The sequence below is a fragment of the Pocillopora verrucosa genome, chromosome 11 (assembly GCF_036669915.1).
Source record: "Pocillopora verrucosa isolate sample1 chromosome 11, ASM3666991v2, whole genome shotgun sequence".
Taxonomy (NCBI): domain Eukaryota; kingdom Metazoa; phylum Cnidaria; class Anthozoa; order Scleractinia; family Pocilloporidae; genus Pocillopora; species Pocillopora verrucosa.
Window position 1 is genome coordinate 4672050 of NC_089322.1, and position 14915 is coordinate 4686964.

Sequence of the window (14915 nt, forward strand, 5' to 3'; positions counted from 1 at the left end):
AAACAAACTAAAAGCTTTCCTAAATAGAAATTTTTTAAGTTGCTTTTTAAAAACGGTAAGGCTACTACTTGTAGCCTACTAGTACTTGTAAGAAATAAAAGGAAAAATATCAGTTTGAAAGGACTGGTTAACAAATAACATATTAAATAATTTCTACAAATACAGGCCTACCTTTCCATTTGCACTCAAAAAAGTACTTTTTCTTTGCCAGGTGTTTCAAACATAAAAGATGTGTTTTCATGTCCAGTTTTAATTTAATCTCCCACCAACTCTTTTTATTTTCAACTTTGCATTTTAAATTATTTTCTTCTTCACTGAACTGTTTCATAAAAGAGCTGATCGCAACCTTTCCAGTATTTCCATATTCTTTTTACCTAGAAGTCGTGATAATTGCATTATAAACCTGCAGGACTTGTGTTTGCATTTAAATGCCAAAACAGAGCTGTGGGGTAATTGGAAACGTATTGCTAAAAAAACAAAAGGTCAAAGTTGTATTATTATACTTAAATAGAAAAATAGACTTTCAGACGAAGATCACGGAATGAATAACTTTACAATTGGTACAAACGGTGCAAACTTATTCACTAAGGTATGAGCGGGTCGCGCAGTTTTTTTTATTAAAATCAACGGGTGGGTTGAAAATTTCTCTCCTTTTCTGTCTTGTCTGACTATATTGTCTATAGGCGGGTGATTTATATGTTCCATACATTTACTAATCATAAGTTTGTCCTTAGATTCTCTCGACAGGACTTTTGTTTTCAATTAAATGTCAAAATAGAGTTGTGGGGTAATTGGAAACTTATCGCTAAGAAAACAAGGTCAAGGTCTGTATTATTATACTTAAATAGACAAATACAATTCAGACGAAGATCACGGAATCAATAATAAATTTACAATTGGTACTAACGGTGCAAACTTATACACAAAGGTTTGAGCGTGTCGCGCGCTGTTTTTGTTAAAATCAAAGGGTGGGTTAAAATTTCTCTCCCTTTCTGTCTTGTCAGACAATTTTGTCTGAAGGCAGGTAATTTATATGATCCATACATTTACTAATCATAAGTTTGTCCTAAGATTCTCTCGACAGATGTTTCTGCAAGTCGAGTACCTGTTTGTAGTCGTCTTGTTCTCGGCGGCAAAGACAACTGAAGGAGCCGAAAATGGCGTTTTCTTTCAAATCAAAGAAAACACTTTTTTCAGCTACAGAGACAAAAGCCTCTTTTGGTCTGGAGAAACTGATTCTTTGCTTTCCTGTTCGGTTTTGTGTGCGAGACAAACTTCGTGCAGAAGTGCAAACTTTCTGGAAAACCCAGGACTTTGTTACCTTCTTCGCGGCGAAATGGAAACAAGTTCAGTAACTGAGCGACTTTTACAGCGAGATGGCTCTTTCTATCTGACAAAGGTATTTGGCGTTGATGACATACCATGTTTTTTGGTGACAACTTCCGATAATGTACACTTTATCACGAACAAGTTTAAGGGCCTTCCCGCACTAGTAGACAAAATTAGAATTGCCCGGTTAAAATGAAAGGACAAATTTTGTCATGACAAATTTTTGTTCCGTCTGTTATATATAAAAGCTGTCAAATTCCGTCAACGCCCGATCTATTCATAAGACCAGCCAGCATAGTTTGCCGAGGATTTCACCTGTTTGTTTATGATGATTGGAAATTTGTCAAAATAAACCGTGACGTTTTCGCTAGTGCGGAATGGCCTTAATTTTCTTTCCTAGCTGATGTACGATAGAGATTTTTTAAAGCGATAAAGATAAATGCTACGATCATTTCACGAAACAAAAACTCCGCAAACTTTTTGATTTAGCTCATCAGATCTACGTAAGAGACTTGATCGGGCGTTTAAAGTAATTTGCGCTTTAGCAGGAAAAAAGCTGAAACATGAGAGGACATTTGTGGAGGAACGTGAATGAATTGAGATGAGACCTTATAGGAATGGTTGAGACGACAAGACCCACAGAAGCTTGTCTTAACATCAAGACCATAATTTAAAACTTTATGAAACGTTCAATTATAAACAGAAGCCACTAACAACTGAAATAAGACCACAGTCGCCCGGTGAGCCTTCAACAATTTCGTACATATGCACATAACACGAAGTGCGGATACTAACTATAAATGTCTTGTTTAACTCCAATTTAGATCGACCATCCAGAAAGAACTGACTTACCCCAAGGTGAGAGCTAGGAATTCAGTTTTATTAAGATCAGTAACCCGAGCACTAATGTAAATTACCACCCATAGCTATTGGATAAATCTTGATGCACCAAGACAAACTTGAACTTTATAGTTTTCAATTTCTTCATTTCTACCACGTTTTGGTGTCCTCCATGTTCTTCCCCTCTTCCATTATCCTTCCTGGCCTATTGCTACCAATTTTAATTTTTTTTTTTGCACTGAATACTTTTTCCTTAATTTCGATTGTCATTAAATAAACAAAAAAATCGGGACAGTTATACAGCTACGTAAAATGGTTTCGACTGTCTTAGTAGTTGTACGTTCACCAATAAAATCATTTATTTACAAGGTTGATAGTGAGGAAATGATTGAGTCTGAATCCTAATTGTCTGAGACAACTCAACGGAATTGTAAAAAAAAAAAGGAAAGATAAATCCAAGTTAGAACGCATGTCAGGAAACGTTGGGCCGGTGTTTAAGTTTAGATCCTTTTAAATTGCTCAGTAACATAAAATTAGTTCAGTCTTGTTTGATACTCGTAACTGAATTTAGGTTGCCAGCTCTATTTTCCCTTACATGGCTTTAGTAAACATAGAGGATACTTCAGTAGACTCACTTTCAATTTTCAATTCTATGACTGTAGAGCAAAACATCTCTCTACCCCCTGGTTCTAACCAGGACTCAGCAGTAACCTCGTGCCAGACTCTCCTCAAACAGTCTCCCGCTACGTCTACGGGTGTTTATTGGATCGATCCTGATGGAGGATCCAAGGCCAACGCTTTCAAGGCTTATTGTGACATGGAAACGAATGGAGGGGGCTGGACATTAGTATGGAGCTATTCCTTTACTAACTACACTCATTTTAACGATGATTCAAATGCGATCACTCCTAGTCCAAATTGGCCGGCCAAAAATGAAGTGAATGTTCCTGTCTCCACAATTTCTCCATTAAATGAAACAGACTACAATGCCATGAACTTCTCACTCTGGAACAAACTTGGTAGACAGTTCCTCATCAAAAGCAACATAAACAACTGGCTGGTGTGTCAACCGATAACTGGCAGCCTGGTTGATTGGCAGAAAGGTGACGTCAACTGTACAATCACCAAATACGTGGCTGATCCTAGAGAATCAGCTTCGGCGCCTTCCAAGTTTTCACCATATATCAACTATGGACCAATGTTCCATTCGAGTGGGCGCTGGGATAGCAACTTTTATTATTTTAATGGTTACACGGGCAAAAATTGGCCTACCCACGATCCTTGTGGAAGAAATGAGCCCAACCAAAAGAAAAATGTTCTTGATCCACACGGTAACATTTTTATTCGAGCCGAGTAGCAAAGATAGACAATGACAAACCTTTACACACGTATCTTCTAGAGCTGGTTAACTTATCTGCACAAAATCACTACATTACTTTGAAAACGTGCGACGAGAATCATCTGTAGGACCTTGAGGGCATTAAACTGATACAACGCTAAATTCTTCTATCGTAATTACTGAGAAAACCCCATCAGAAGGGAGAATTTCGGATCAGATCTTGGAGGCTGAAGGTGCAAGCTTGTTTCACTCTCGTAAGATGACAACAGGCAAAGCACCAGTTACACTCATCATAAGAGATCGGGGGATTATCTTTCAGAATTTTACTTTCCAATGGAAGTTTAGAGAATTCAAATCACTTCGCGAAACTTTGACTTGATTAGGTGCTAGTTTCTTCTTTATTGTTGTACAACAAAATTTAAGCTCTCAGTGTTTTTAATCATGACTACTTTTGCCGCTGATGTTTACAAAACTCGTGCCAACCACTAAACCAGATAGTTGCAATCAGCTAGAGCAATTCTTAGAATAAAATGAGTAAGTAAGATTCACTTAGGGAAGCCTGGATCAATTACCCCATTAAATAATTGTCGCCACGGGGTTTTTTTTCTTTTCATATTTCCATGGAAAGGCCAGGAGTAAAAGGGTTGAGTAATGAGCATTAATCAATAGTAAAAACATATAACGGAGTTTGAAAATGGTGTACTGCGTGGAAACTGAGTTTTCCTTTTTATGCTAACTACCTTCGAAATGCTAATAAAAACAACTTTTATTTCATGTTAAGACCATAGTTTTTTCTATTACTCATTCTGCATTTATAAACCTTAATTGATATATTTCAGGAGCTTTCCAAAACCACTTTGAGTTTTTTTGGTAATTGAGTACAGCCACCTGATCAAATCAATTCTCGTTAGATTTCTGGTTATTATTACAGGTGTTTTTGCCTTTTATGATTGTTTTCTTAGATTCATTCGATAAAAAAAGGCAAATTAAAGCTGATCTTTATTTCAAGGTTTTGAACCACGCGTTCTGAACTTCTGAACACTCAATCTTTTTTCCCAAAAACTCGCACACCCATACTTTCTCCGATCCCCGAGAGAATGATAAGTATTAACAAATAAAAAAGACCATAAAATCCTTTTATGTTGTACTCGAATGCATTGCGTTTATTTTTGTTTGACAAACAAAACTCAATAAAATGACAAGGAGTAAAGGTCTGCTCCCAATGTTACTTTTCCCATCGATGATGGCTTTAAAATTTGTGAGTAACTTCTCTTCAAAGTTTTGCAATATGTTAAGCAATAATCCAACAGGGTCCTCCTACTTTGACTGTTCTTCCTTATGTTATCATATTTTAATTTCCTTTCTTGCAGATCTTTCCTTGGGACATATTTGCTCTCATATGGGCTTTTTTGGTAACACCTAAGATATCTGCAGAGGAAGATCGGGGCATGTTCTTTCGCATAGAAGAAAACGCTTGTCTCGTCGATGAAAATGCTCTTCAAAGTGAAAACGCTGACTCTTTATTGGCCTGTGCTCAAATGTGTAGGAGAGAGGCTTCTTGTAAAGGAGCAAATTTCCTGGCGAGCAAAGGCACCTGTTCGCTTTTTGGCGAAGGACAACAAGCAAAAAAGTTGGAGAGATTTGTAAAACGGGATGGTTCTTTCTATGTGAAAAAGGTATTTCGTAAATTTTGTATACTTTGCCGTTGCCATTTATTTTTTTATTCAGTGCGATCTCAACTGAATGAAACTTTCTTTGAGAGCCAGATATTTTAGGCAATGCTGTGCGGTTGTTGTTGTTGTTTTTTTATTTTATTGTTTTCTTTCACATGTTTATGTTTCAATTTGGTTTTCATAATCCTTTTCGTAAAGCTTGACTGGAAATTCTATGTTCTAGTGTCGGAAATGCCATATAGCCGGAAGACCGGATCAATAAAAGATAGATGTCGGCATGTTCTATCGTATCCATTTTGTAAATGTTTGTTATTAATTCTCATTAATTTACTTTGAAGTATTGGAAAAGAAAATTGCACCTGTCGCTTTCATCTGTATGTACCCTCTCAGGTAGCCTGAATCAAAGACTAATTTAAATGAACCGTGATAAAATTCCACAGCAAGCTAACAGTTTAAAAAATTATTAGAGAAAAAACCTAGAGCAAAAAAAGATGACCATAATTGAACTTCGTTGCGGTTCACAGGTTGTCTCTCCTGGAATATCTGGTCCACGAGGTATGTGATCATTTTCTATATTCACCATGTCTTCCTTGTACCCAAAAGGGCTCCGTGATTAAGACCTATTCTATGAATAGAAGTAAAGCTGTTCGAAAGAACTAATTGTACCACACACCTTTTAATGCACCGCAACGAAAAAGGGGTTGACGCATAAGGTCACTGTAGCAACGTTCCACCCTGTAATTGAGCTCTGTACTTTTGTAACGCAGGGCAAATTAGTCGACCCCATTCCATCAGGACAAAGCAGCAGAGTGCCCATGCCCAGAATTGCACGGTTCAACCTAACATTTAGCGGTAACCGCGAGCCAGATTCTCCTCAACCAATGTCCCACTTCGACTTCGGGTGTTTATTGGATTGGTCCTCATCGTGAATCCCCTGTCAACTTATTCAAAGCTCTCTGTGACATGGAGACTGATGGGGGAGGTTAACTTAAACGGTTCGAAGTTTTTCCTTTCCTATATATATCACCAATTAAACTAATTTTTATGATGGTTTAAATGCATATCACCCCGAAACTGTAAAAGAGGTGATACTGGTCAAATTTTTATACCCATTCGCACATGATTGTATTGTCGATGAATAGCCCGACTGTTGCCAGTATGGAAATAAATCCTACTTCTGATCACCAAACATGTTGTTATCGTCTTTCCGAAACATCTGTTACCCTGTAGGTCAAAGCATTCCCTTGCACTCTGGTTCAACCCAGCATTCAGCAGGACACTCGTGTCAGACTCTCCTCAGTAAATATCCTACATTGATCTCTGGCGTTTATTAGATTGATCCTGATGGTGGATCCCAGGCCAACGCTTTCAAGGCTTACTGTGACATGGAGACTGATGGAGGAGGCTGGACACTGTGGAGCTATTCCTTCACTAATTATAGTCATTTTACGAGCAAATCAAATGCAATCACTCCGAGGCCAAATTGGCCGGTGAGACCCGAAGTGGATGTTCCTATCTCCACAACTCCTCCATCAAATGAAACAGACTACAACGCCATAAACTTCTCACTCTGGAAACAACTCGGCAGACAGGTTCTCATCAAGAGCAACGTAAACAACTGGCTGGTGTGTCATCCGGGAAATGGCAGCTTGGTTGATTGGCAGGAAGGTGACGTCAACTGTAAGATAATTAAACTCAAGCATATCATTTTCTTCTGCGCCTTCTGAGTTTTCGCCGAACCGAGCCTATGGACCGCTGTTCTTCCTGAGTACACCCTGGGGGAGCACTTCCTATTACTTTGATGGTTTTACAGGAAATCATTGGCCTACCCATGATCCTAGTGGAAGCAATAGGCCTACCCATGATCCTAGTGGAGGCAATAGGCCTACCCATGATCCTAGTGGAAGCAATAGGCCTACCCATGATCCTAGTGGAGGCAATAGGCCTAACCAAAAGAAGAATGTTGTTAATCCACATGGAAACATTTTTGTTCGACCTTGAAAATATTAAAGATGCATTAGTATAGGAAATAAATGGCATAAATAGAAAGTTAAATATCACTTTGAAGTTCAAGCCGGCTGATGACTCGCAATTCAAATTTAGTGTTTTGTAAACATTTTTTCTTGAAAACTTTCAATACATATTACTTTTAAAAATATTCAGACTGAAATATTGACTTCGGCATCTACGTTATTATTTTGTTTCATCTCAAATGCGTTTGCGAGGCCGGTTGGTAACAATAATTTTGCTCTAGGACACACATTTTTAAACATTTACATTTTCATTTGTACTCAAAACATTTAAGTTTCCTTGCTAGGTGTTTCAAACAACTTTACTGCAGTTAGATGTTCAGTTTTAATTCGTCTTCCACTAATTTTTTCGTCATTCATTTTTCCGTTGAAGCCTTTTGGATGTTCTTCCCAAATGCTGTTTATTTATAGAAGTCATGATAATTGCATTATCAACCTGCTGGGCTTTTGTTTTTCAGTTTAAAGTCAAAAAAGAGTTGTGGAGTAATTGGAAACGTATTGTAAAGAAAACAAAATGTCAAAGGGGTATTTTTTCTACTTAAATAGAAAAATCGACTTTCAGACGAAGATCACGTGCACGGAATCAGTAAATTTGAACTAATATATACCGATGGTGCAGATTTATTCACAAAGGTTTCTGTGTGTTGCGCGGTGTTTTGCCATTAAAAGAAAAGAGCGAGTTAAAATTCCCTTTCTGGATTGTTTTACAATTTTCTCAACAAGAAGGCAATTTATATGTTTCACACGTTTACTAAAGAAAAAAATTTGTCGTGAGATTCTCTCGACATATGTTATTTCAAGTCGAGTACCGATTTGCATTGGTCTTTGTTCTTAGCGGAAAATATTGACAAACAGAAGTATGTTGTAACATCAAGTTTTGTATCCAAAGGTACATAAAATGTTCCCTTGGAGGTGCAGGCCACCGATAAATATGAGCACATTTATTAATCATTATAGTATGCATTGTTTAACTCCAATACAGTTCGAACTCCCAGAAAGAACCAACTCACCCCAAGGTGAAAGCCACAAATTCTTATTGATAAGTCTTGATGCACCGAGATAAACTTGAATCTTTTACATTTTCCTAGTTCACCATCTCTACTCGGTTTTAGTGTCACCCTTTTCCACCTCCTCCATGACCCTTCCTTTCTTATCGTTGCCATTTTTAGGTTTTCTTTCGCACTAAAAAGTTGTGAGCAGTCTTCTAAGTTTCGTTCGCCGTCAAAACACGACACGAAAAGTCGGAACATGTATACAGCTACTTAGAATAGTTTCGAACGACTCTTGGGCCGCTTATTGGTATAGTATCATTGATCAGACAAAGTTCATAGAGAGGAAATGTTTTGAGTCTAATAATTGTCTGATACAGCTTAATGGAATTGTGAAAAAAGTCTGTAAAAGCGTATGCCAGTAAACATAAGGCTGGTCTTCGGGGCCTTGCCGTCGGAAAATGTAGATGATCATTTCGTCGTTGTTATGTTATACTAAGAGACCAGAAACACGTGGAAAAGGAAACGGAAACTCGTGATTATGATCTTTCTTTTGCTAGGGTAAAAGGTCGTCATATATCTTCAGCTCGTTAATTAAAAAGGTGCAGATTTATTAGGAAACGTGTGTTAGTGCGTTTTTGACAACACTTTCCCATATAAATGCTATTCACCGCATAACTGTAAACCAAAACAAAAAATTGCGCTATACATCGGATAGAGATTTATCTAGTGGATACCTATGTCTGCCCTTCGAAGAACCGGAGCCAGGTCTATATCCTTTTATATATATCCTTTTATATGTCCTTAGTCACGTGGTGATCTTCTCCAAGTTTTCACTGCACCAACAAAATCGGACCACTGTTCTATTTGACTGAGCGCTCGCATAGCTTTTATTACTATTTTGACGGTTACACAGGGAAGCATTGGTCTACCCATGATCCTATGGGAAGAACAGAGCCAAACCAAAAGAAAATGTTGTTGATCTACACGGTAACATTTTTATTCGAGCCAAGTGGCAAAGACATAGTAATAAAACCACACATATATCTTTCAGAGGTGATTGAATTCTTAAAATCATTGCATCCGAGAACTGGCAGCTTGGCTGATTGGAGGGAAGATGACATCAGCTGTCAGGTCATCAAGCACGTGACTGACACGTGAAAAGATACACCGGCATCTTTATTTTTTGAACGGATAGTAAGCTGTGGACCGATTTTCTAAGCCCTCAACCCGTACTATTATTTTCGTATCAAGAAAAGCGGATCGGACTAAAGTTGAGCAGCTTTGTTTTAAGACTAACAATGACTGTATATGGCTACTTTGGAACAATGGCGGGTTAACGGTTCCACAGGGTGTAACTGGCTTGTCCATGATCAGAGAGCATTTCATTTGTTAAATTAGTCTATGAAAGTTAGTTGCTCTGTAATGAGCACCTGTTCCCTTTATCCGTATATTTCTTATAGCACATTTACCCAGGGAAGGGTATACAAAACAGTCATAAGGAAAATTCAAGTAAAACAAATTCATATTGCTTGATTAGTTTTTCTTACTAAAAGACACAGAGAATGCCCAACCCCTGATGATATTTTAATAAATCAGCTGCAGTACCAAGATAGTACATTCTCTTGAAAATACTGTCAAATAAAATAATTATCACAATTTGATTAAATTGATTTATGTGAATTAAACGTTGTCTTGTATTGTCAATAACGTGAACCTTTTCGTTATAGGGGTTGATCGCGATCTTTAAGTCAAGTCACTACAGATTCTCGCTTCCTCATATTAAAATCATTCATTGACAAACCTAAGATTTTTTCTCGTATCACAAAATTACCACTTGACTCTCCTCCGCAAATATTCTGACAGAACGTTATTATTTCATCAATATACTTGCTGCTGTTCCCTGAGGGAAAATCCTTGTTTTTCGGACTGTATATCTGATTTTTATAAATTTTTGCGATGTTACTGTTTCTACTTTATTAAGTAAAAACGAACGAATAAAAGCAAAAACAAACAAAAGACATTAAGAAAAAAAAGCGAACGAAAAGCAAAATAGAAATCATTAAAAATCACAGGGAGGGATCCTTTCACTATTCTAGCAAATTCTCGGCACTATTTGATATCTTTAGCCTTCCCTTTTAGCACGTTTTACAACGGTAGCCAACAATCAGCACCATTATCAAACTTTTAATTGATCCAGTTCTCTTGCTGAATTATGCAAGCCTCACTTTTTCACTACCATTCAGGAAAGTAATTCTTCTTTGCCAGGTGTTTCATACAAAAGGCTGTGTTTTCATGTTCAGTTTTAATTTTGTCTCTTACCAATTTCCTTTTTTTCTTTTTTTTTTTAACTTTGCATTTCAAATTTTTGATATCTTCACTGTTACATAAAAGAACTTTTTTCAGCCTTCCGGTATTTCCATATTCTGTTTACTTAAAAGTCACGATAATTGCATTTTAAACCTGCAGGACTTGTGCATTTCATTTAAAATGTCAAAAAAGAGTTGTGGAGTAATTGGAAACGTGTTATTAAGAAAACAAAATGTCAAAGTTGTATTGCTGTATCCAAATAGAAAAATAGAACGGTCAAGCGAAGATCACGGAATCATTAAATTTACATTTAATATTGATGATACAGATCTGTTCACAAAGGTTTCTGTGTGTCGGGCGGTGTTTTTCCATCAACAGAAAAGGGTGGGTTTAAATTTCTCTTCCTTTCTGATCTTTCTGTCTTGTTTGACTATTTTGTCTATAGGCAGGTAATTTATACGTTTCATACCTTTACTGACTATACCTGATTTTGTGTCAAGATTCTCTTGACAGATGTTACTTCAAGTCGAGTACCGATTTGCAATCGTCTTGTTCTTAGCGACAAAGACAACTGAAGGAGCCGAAAATGGTGTTTTCTTTCAAATCAAAGAAAATATATTTTTCAACTTTGGAGAAGAAAGCCTTTTGTGGTCTGGAACGGGTTCTTTGCTTTCCTGTTCTATTTTGTGTATGAGGCAAGCCTCTTGCAGAAGTGCAAACTTTCTGGAAAAAGCCGGACTTTGTTATCTTCTTCGCGACGAAGTGCAAACAAATTTAGCAACTGGGCGGCTTTTAAAGCGGGATGGCTCTTTCTTTTTAAAAAAGGTATTTCACGTTGATTTTTTCACATGTTATAGTTTTCGGATGACAACTTGCGATCATTTTAGCATTATCACGACCCAGAAAACCGTTGCTCGATCTTTCCCATTAAAGGGAAGACTTTTCACAGCAAAACTGATTACTGTTTCCATCGTTTCAAGAGACAAAAACTCTACCAAATTTAATTTCAGTCAAAAAAAATTACGAAAAAGACTAGCGCGCCGAAGTAATTAAAAATGGAAAGTATTAAAGCGCATGAATATTCATAAAGAGCAGCATAATCAATCGAGATACGCGTTAAAGAAAGTATTTTGGTTTTATCAGCTGAGTTGATAATGTTAATTGGCCGCCTTCAAGAGATTTTAGAGCTGACGTCTCGAGCCATGGCCCTCCTTCAGCTTTAGAAACTCGATGTTGGCCAATTTACATTATCAGTTGATAAATCAAATTATCTTGTTATAAACCCCACCGACTTAACACCACCGCTTCTTTCGAAAATTACCCCCTTTAGTTAGAAATGGAGACGACAAGACCAATTACCAGATATTCATTTCAAAATTAAGCTTATCATCCAAGCACATAAATTGTTCAGTTATAAGCTGAAGTCACCAACAACTGAAAGCACACAATTACTAACCAATGAGCCTTCAAGAACTTCGTATGCATGCGCACATGCATGCATGCATGAGGTATGGGTATTAACTGATATATATTGTTTTACTCCAATGCAGGTTGACCTCCCAGGAATAACCACTTCAACCCAAGGTGAGAGCGGAAGATTAGTGTTGATATTGGTAACTAGGATACAGATTTAAACTGTTATATTTAACTCTCTGCAGCCTATCGTTAGTATGCATATTCTACATGCATACATTTCCTAAGGTACTGACAAAGAGAATTTCTTTATCTATCAAGAGGCTTCGTTAGTTGGCGATCATTTCCTTTATTTTCGTAATTCTGATTCAGGGGTGATTTTTTAATGAAAAATTAAATGCCAGTCACTCTCACGGGTAAAATGATTAATGAACAGTTGATAGCAGTTTCTTAACTTTCATACCGCAGAAATACACGACGCAAAAAATCGGAAGTTGGTAATTGCATGGTTTTGAAAGACTGTGATCGTGATATCAAAATTGTGATTTCGTGATAAAGTTGGCAAACATCAAAAATTTTAAAAATGAATAATACTTGCTTTAATTATCGTTGAATGGTCAGATCGATGAGCAGGTGAGAGAATAAGAACTAGACGATGAACTGGGAACTGGGAACTGGTCCTCAGCACAGAAATCTTTACGAAACCCAGTTTTAATCATTGAAAAACCTGATTTTTTTTTTTAACTTTGTGATCCAATAAGTCAAACCATTCCTTTGCACTCAGGCTCAACCCAGCATTCAGTAGTAGGTCACTCGTGCCAGACCCTCCTCAGGAAGAATCCTACTTCAAACTCTGGTGTCTATTGGATTGATCCTTTTGGTGGATCTCGGGCCAACGCTTTCAAGGCTTACTGTGATATGGAGACTGATGGAGGAGGCTGGACACTAGTATGGAGCTATTCCTTTACTAATTACACTCATTTTAACAGTAAATCGAATGCGATCACTCCGAGGCCAAATTGGCCGGTGAGATCTGAAGTAGATGTTCCTATCTCCACGACTCCTCCATTAAATGAAACAGACTACAACGCCATGAACTTTTCACTCTGGAAACAACTCGGTAGACAGGTCCTCATTAAGAGCAACATAAACAACTGGCTGTTGTGTCATCCGGGAAGTGGCAGCTTGGTTGATTGGCAGAAAGGTGATGTCAACTGTACTATCATCAAACAGGTGACTGATCCAAGTCACGAGGTGGTCCCTTCCAAATTTTCAACATTCCAAAATGGGTATGGACCGCTGTTCTATTTGAGTGTGCCCCCGCCTAACTTTTATTACTATTTTGACGGTTACACAGGAAATCATTGGCCGACCCATGATCCTCTGGGAACAAATAAGCCTAACCAAAAGAAAAATGTTCCTGATCCACATGGCAACATTTTTATTCGAGCCGAGTAGCAAAGACATAATAACAAACTCTTGCACACAAATACTTCAAAAGGTGATTAAAACTTGATTGCATTACCCTGAAAATCATTACATTACCTGGCAAACAATTGACGAAAATTAATCAGCGTATCAGCTAGAAAGTGTCATTCTGATAGAGCTCTTAACTCCTCCAACTTGTTTTCAATGAAAAAGCATTGCTACTGGAAAGAAGAATTTCGGATCAGATTTTGGAAACGGAAGGTTCACGCTTGATTCGCTCTTATGAGATGAGCACGAGCGAGATCTCCTACTTTGCGGAACACTCTATAGAGAACATGCGCCAATTGGTAACGCAATAAAAAAATGTGTAACGCAAAAACAACATGTATTTTCCTGAAAGACTGTACAGTTAACACTCTAAACGTTAAAATTGATGTTAATCTGCACAGAATATCTATTACACAATCACTCCATTAAACATGTTTAGAACTACAGTTTGCAATGTAAACCTTAGACTACTCAACAACTGTAGGCTTGATGGGGGAGGGGTAGGGAGCACCTCTACATTTGATCTAAGAGAGTTTGACTCAACAGCTTTAGGCTTGATGGGGGAGGGGTAGGGAGCACCTCTACATTTGACCCAATAGAGTTTTCCTTGCCCAACAGGATTTGGTAATCATTTTGGGCCTCACAAAGGGTATGAACCAAAGGGTATGTAGGTTCCTCATCCAGCGTCTTAAGCTGTTCGATGGAACTGTCGCTCTTATATACATAAAGTATAAGGATCTAGAAACTTCTCTAAAGAACTAAATTTAGTAGATTAACACGGTTTCTAAATTTGAACAATCACGTAAGTAATAGAACGTTCCAGAATGTTCTCTTTACTAGAAGGTCACGTCTAGATGACTTAGGATTCTAGAATACTCTATTAGAATGTTCTGGGACTTTACTTAGACAATTTTTCGTAACAGAAAGTAACTCCACTTTGCCAGGTGTTTCATACAAAAGACTGTGTTTTCATGTTCGGTTTCAATTTTGTCTCTTACCAATTTCCTTTTTTTTCTTTTTTTAACTTTGCATTTCAAATTTTTTATTTCTTCACTGTTACATAAAAGAACTTCTATCAGCCTTCCGTTATTTCCATATTCTGTTTACCTAGAAGTCATGATAATTGCATTATAAACCTGCAGGACTTGTCCATTTCATTTAAAATGTCAAAATGAAGTTGTGGAGTACTTGGAAACGTGTTGTTAAGAAAACAAAATGTCAAAGCTGTATTACTATATCCAAATAGAAAAATTGACTATCACAAGAAGATCACGGAATCATTAAATTCACATTTAATATTGATGATACAGATCTGTTCACAAAGGTTTCTGTGTGTCGGGCGGTGTTTTTCCATCAACAGAAAAGGGTTGGTTTAAATTTCTCTTCCTTTCTGATCTTTCTGTCTTGTTTGACTATTTTGTCTATAGGCAGGTAAGTTATATGTTTCATACGTTTACTGACTATACCTGATTTTGTCTCAAGATTCTCTTGACAGATGTTACTTCAAGTCGAGTAC

The 14915-nt window shown here is 37.3% G+C and overlaps 1 protein-coding gene and 2 pseudogenes across 1 annotated transcript; all 3 read left to right on the forward strand.

Annotated features, from left to right (window-relative positions):
* Window positions 1-1084: 1084 nt before the first annotated feature.
* On the forward strand, window positions 1085-3526 carry LOC136284102 (uncharacterized). The gene is made up of 3 exons (XM_066173915.1): window positions 1085-1399; window positions 2154-2187; window positions 2832-3526. The coding sequence occupies exons 1-3, from the start codon at window positions 1085-1087 to the stop codon at window positions 3524-3526; spliced, it is 1044 nt and encodes a 347-aa protein (XP_066030012.1).
* Window positions 3527-4751: 1225 nt separating this feature from the next.
* Window positions 4752-7182, forward strand: LOC131786719 (uncharacterized; annotated as a pseudogene).
* A 3616-nt stretch (window positions 7183-10798) lies between these two features.
* LOC136276986 (uncharacterized) lies at window positions 10799-13835 on the forward strand (annotated as a pseudogene).
* Window positions 13836-14915: the final 1080 nt, after the last annotated feature.

Excerpts from the sequence above, each read along its gene's own strand:
- LOC136284102 (XM_066173915.1), top strand. The coding sequence starts at position 1,085 with ATGTTTCTGCAAGTCGAGTACCTGTTTGTAGTCGTCTTGTTCTCGGCG. Across the intron at positions 1,400-2,153 it reads GCTCTTTCTATCTGACAAAG|ATCGACCATCCAGAAAGAAC; the intron begins GTATTTGGCGTT and ends ACTCCAATTTAG. Across the intron at positions 2,188-2,831 it reads AAGAACTGACTTACCCCAAG|AGCAAAACATCTCTCTACCC; the intron begins GTGAGAGCTAGG and ends CTATGACTGTAG.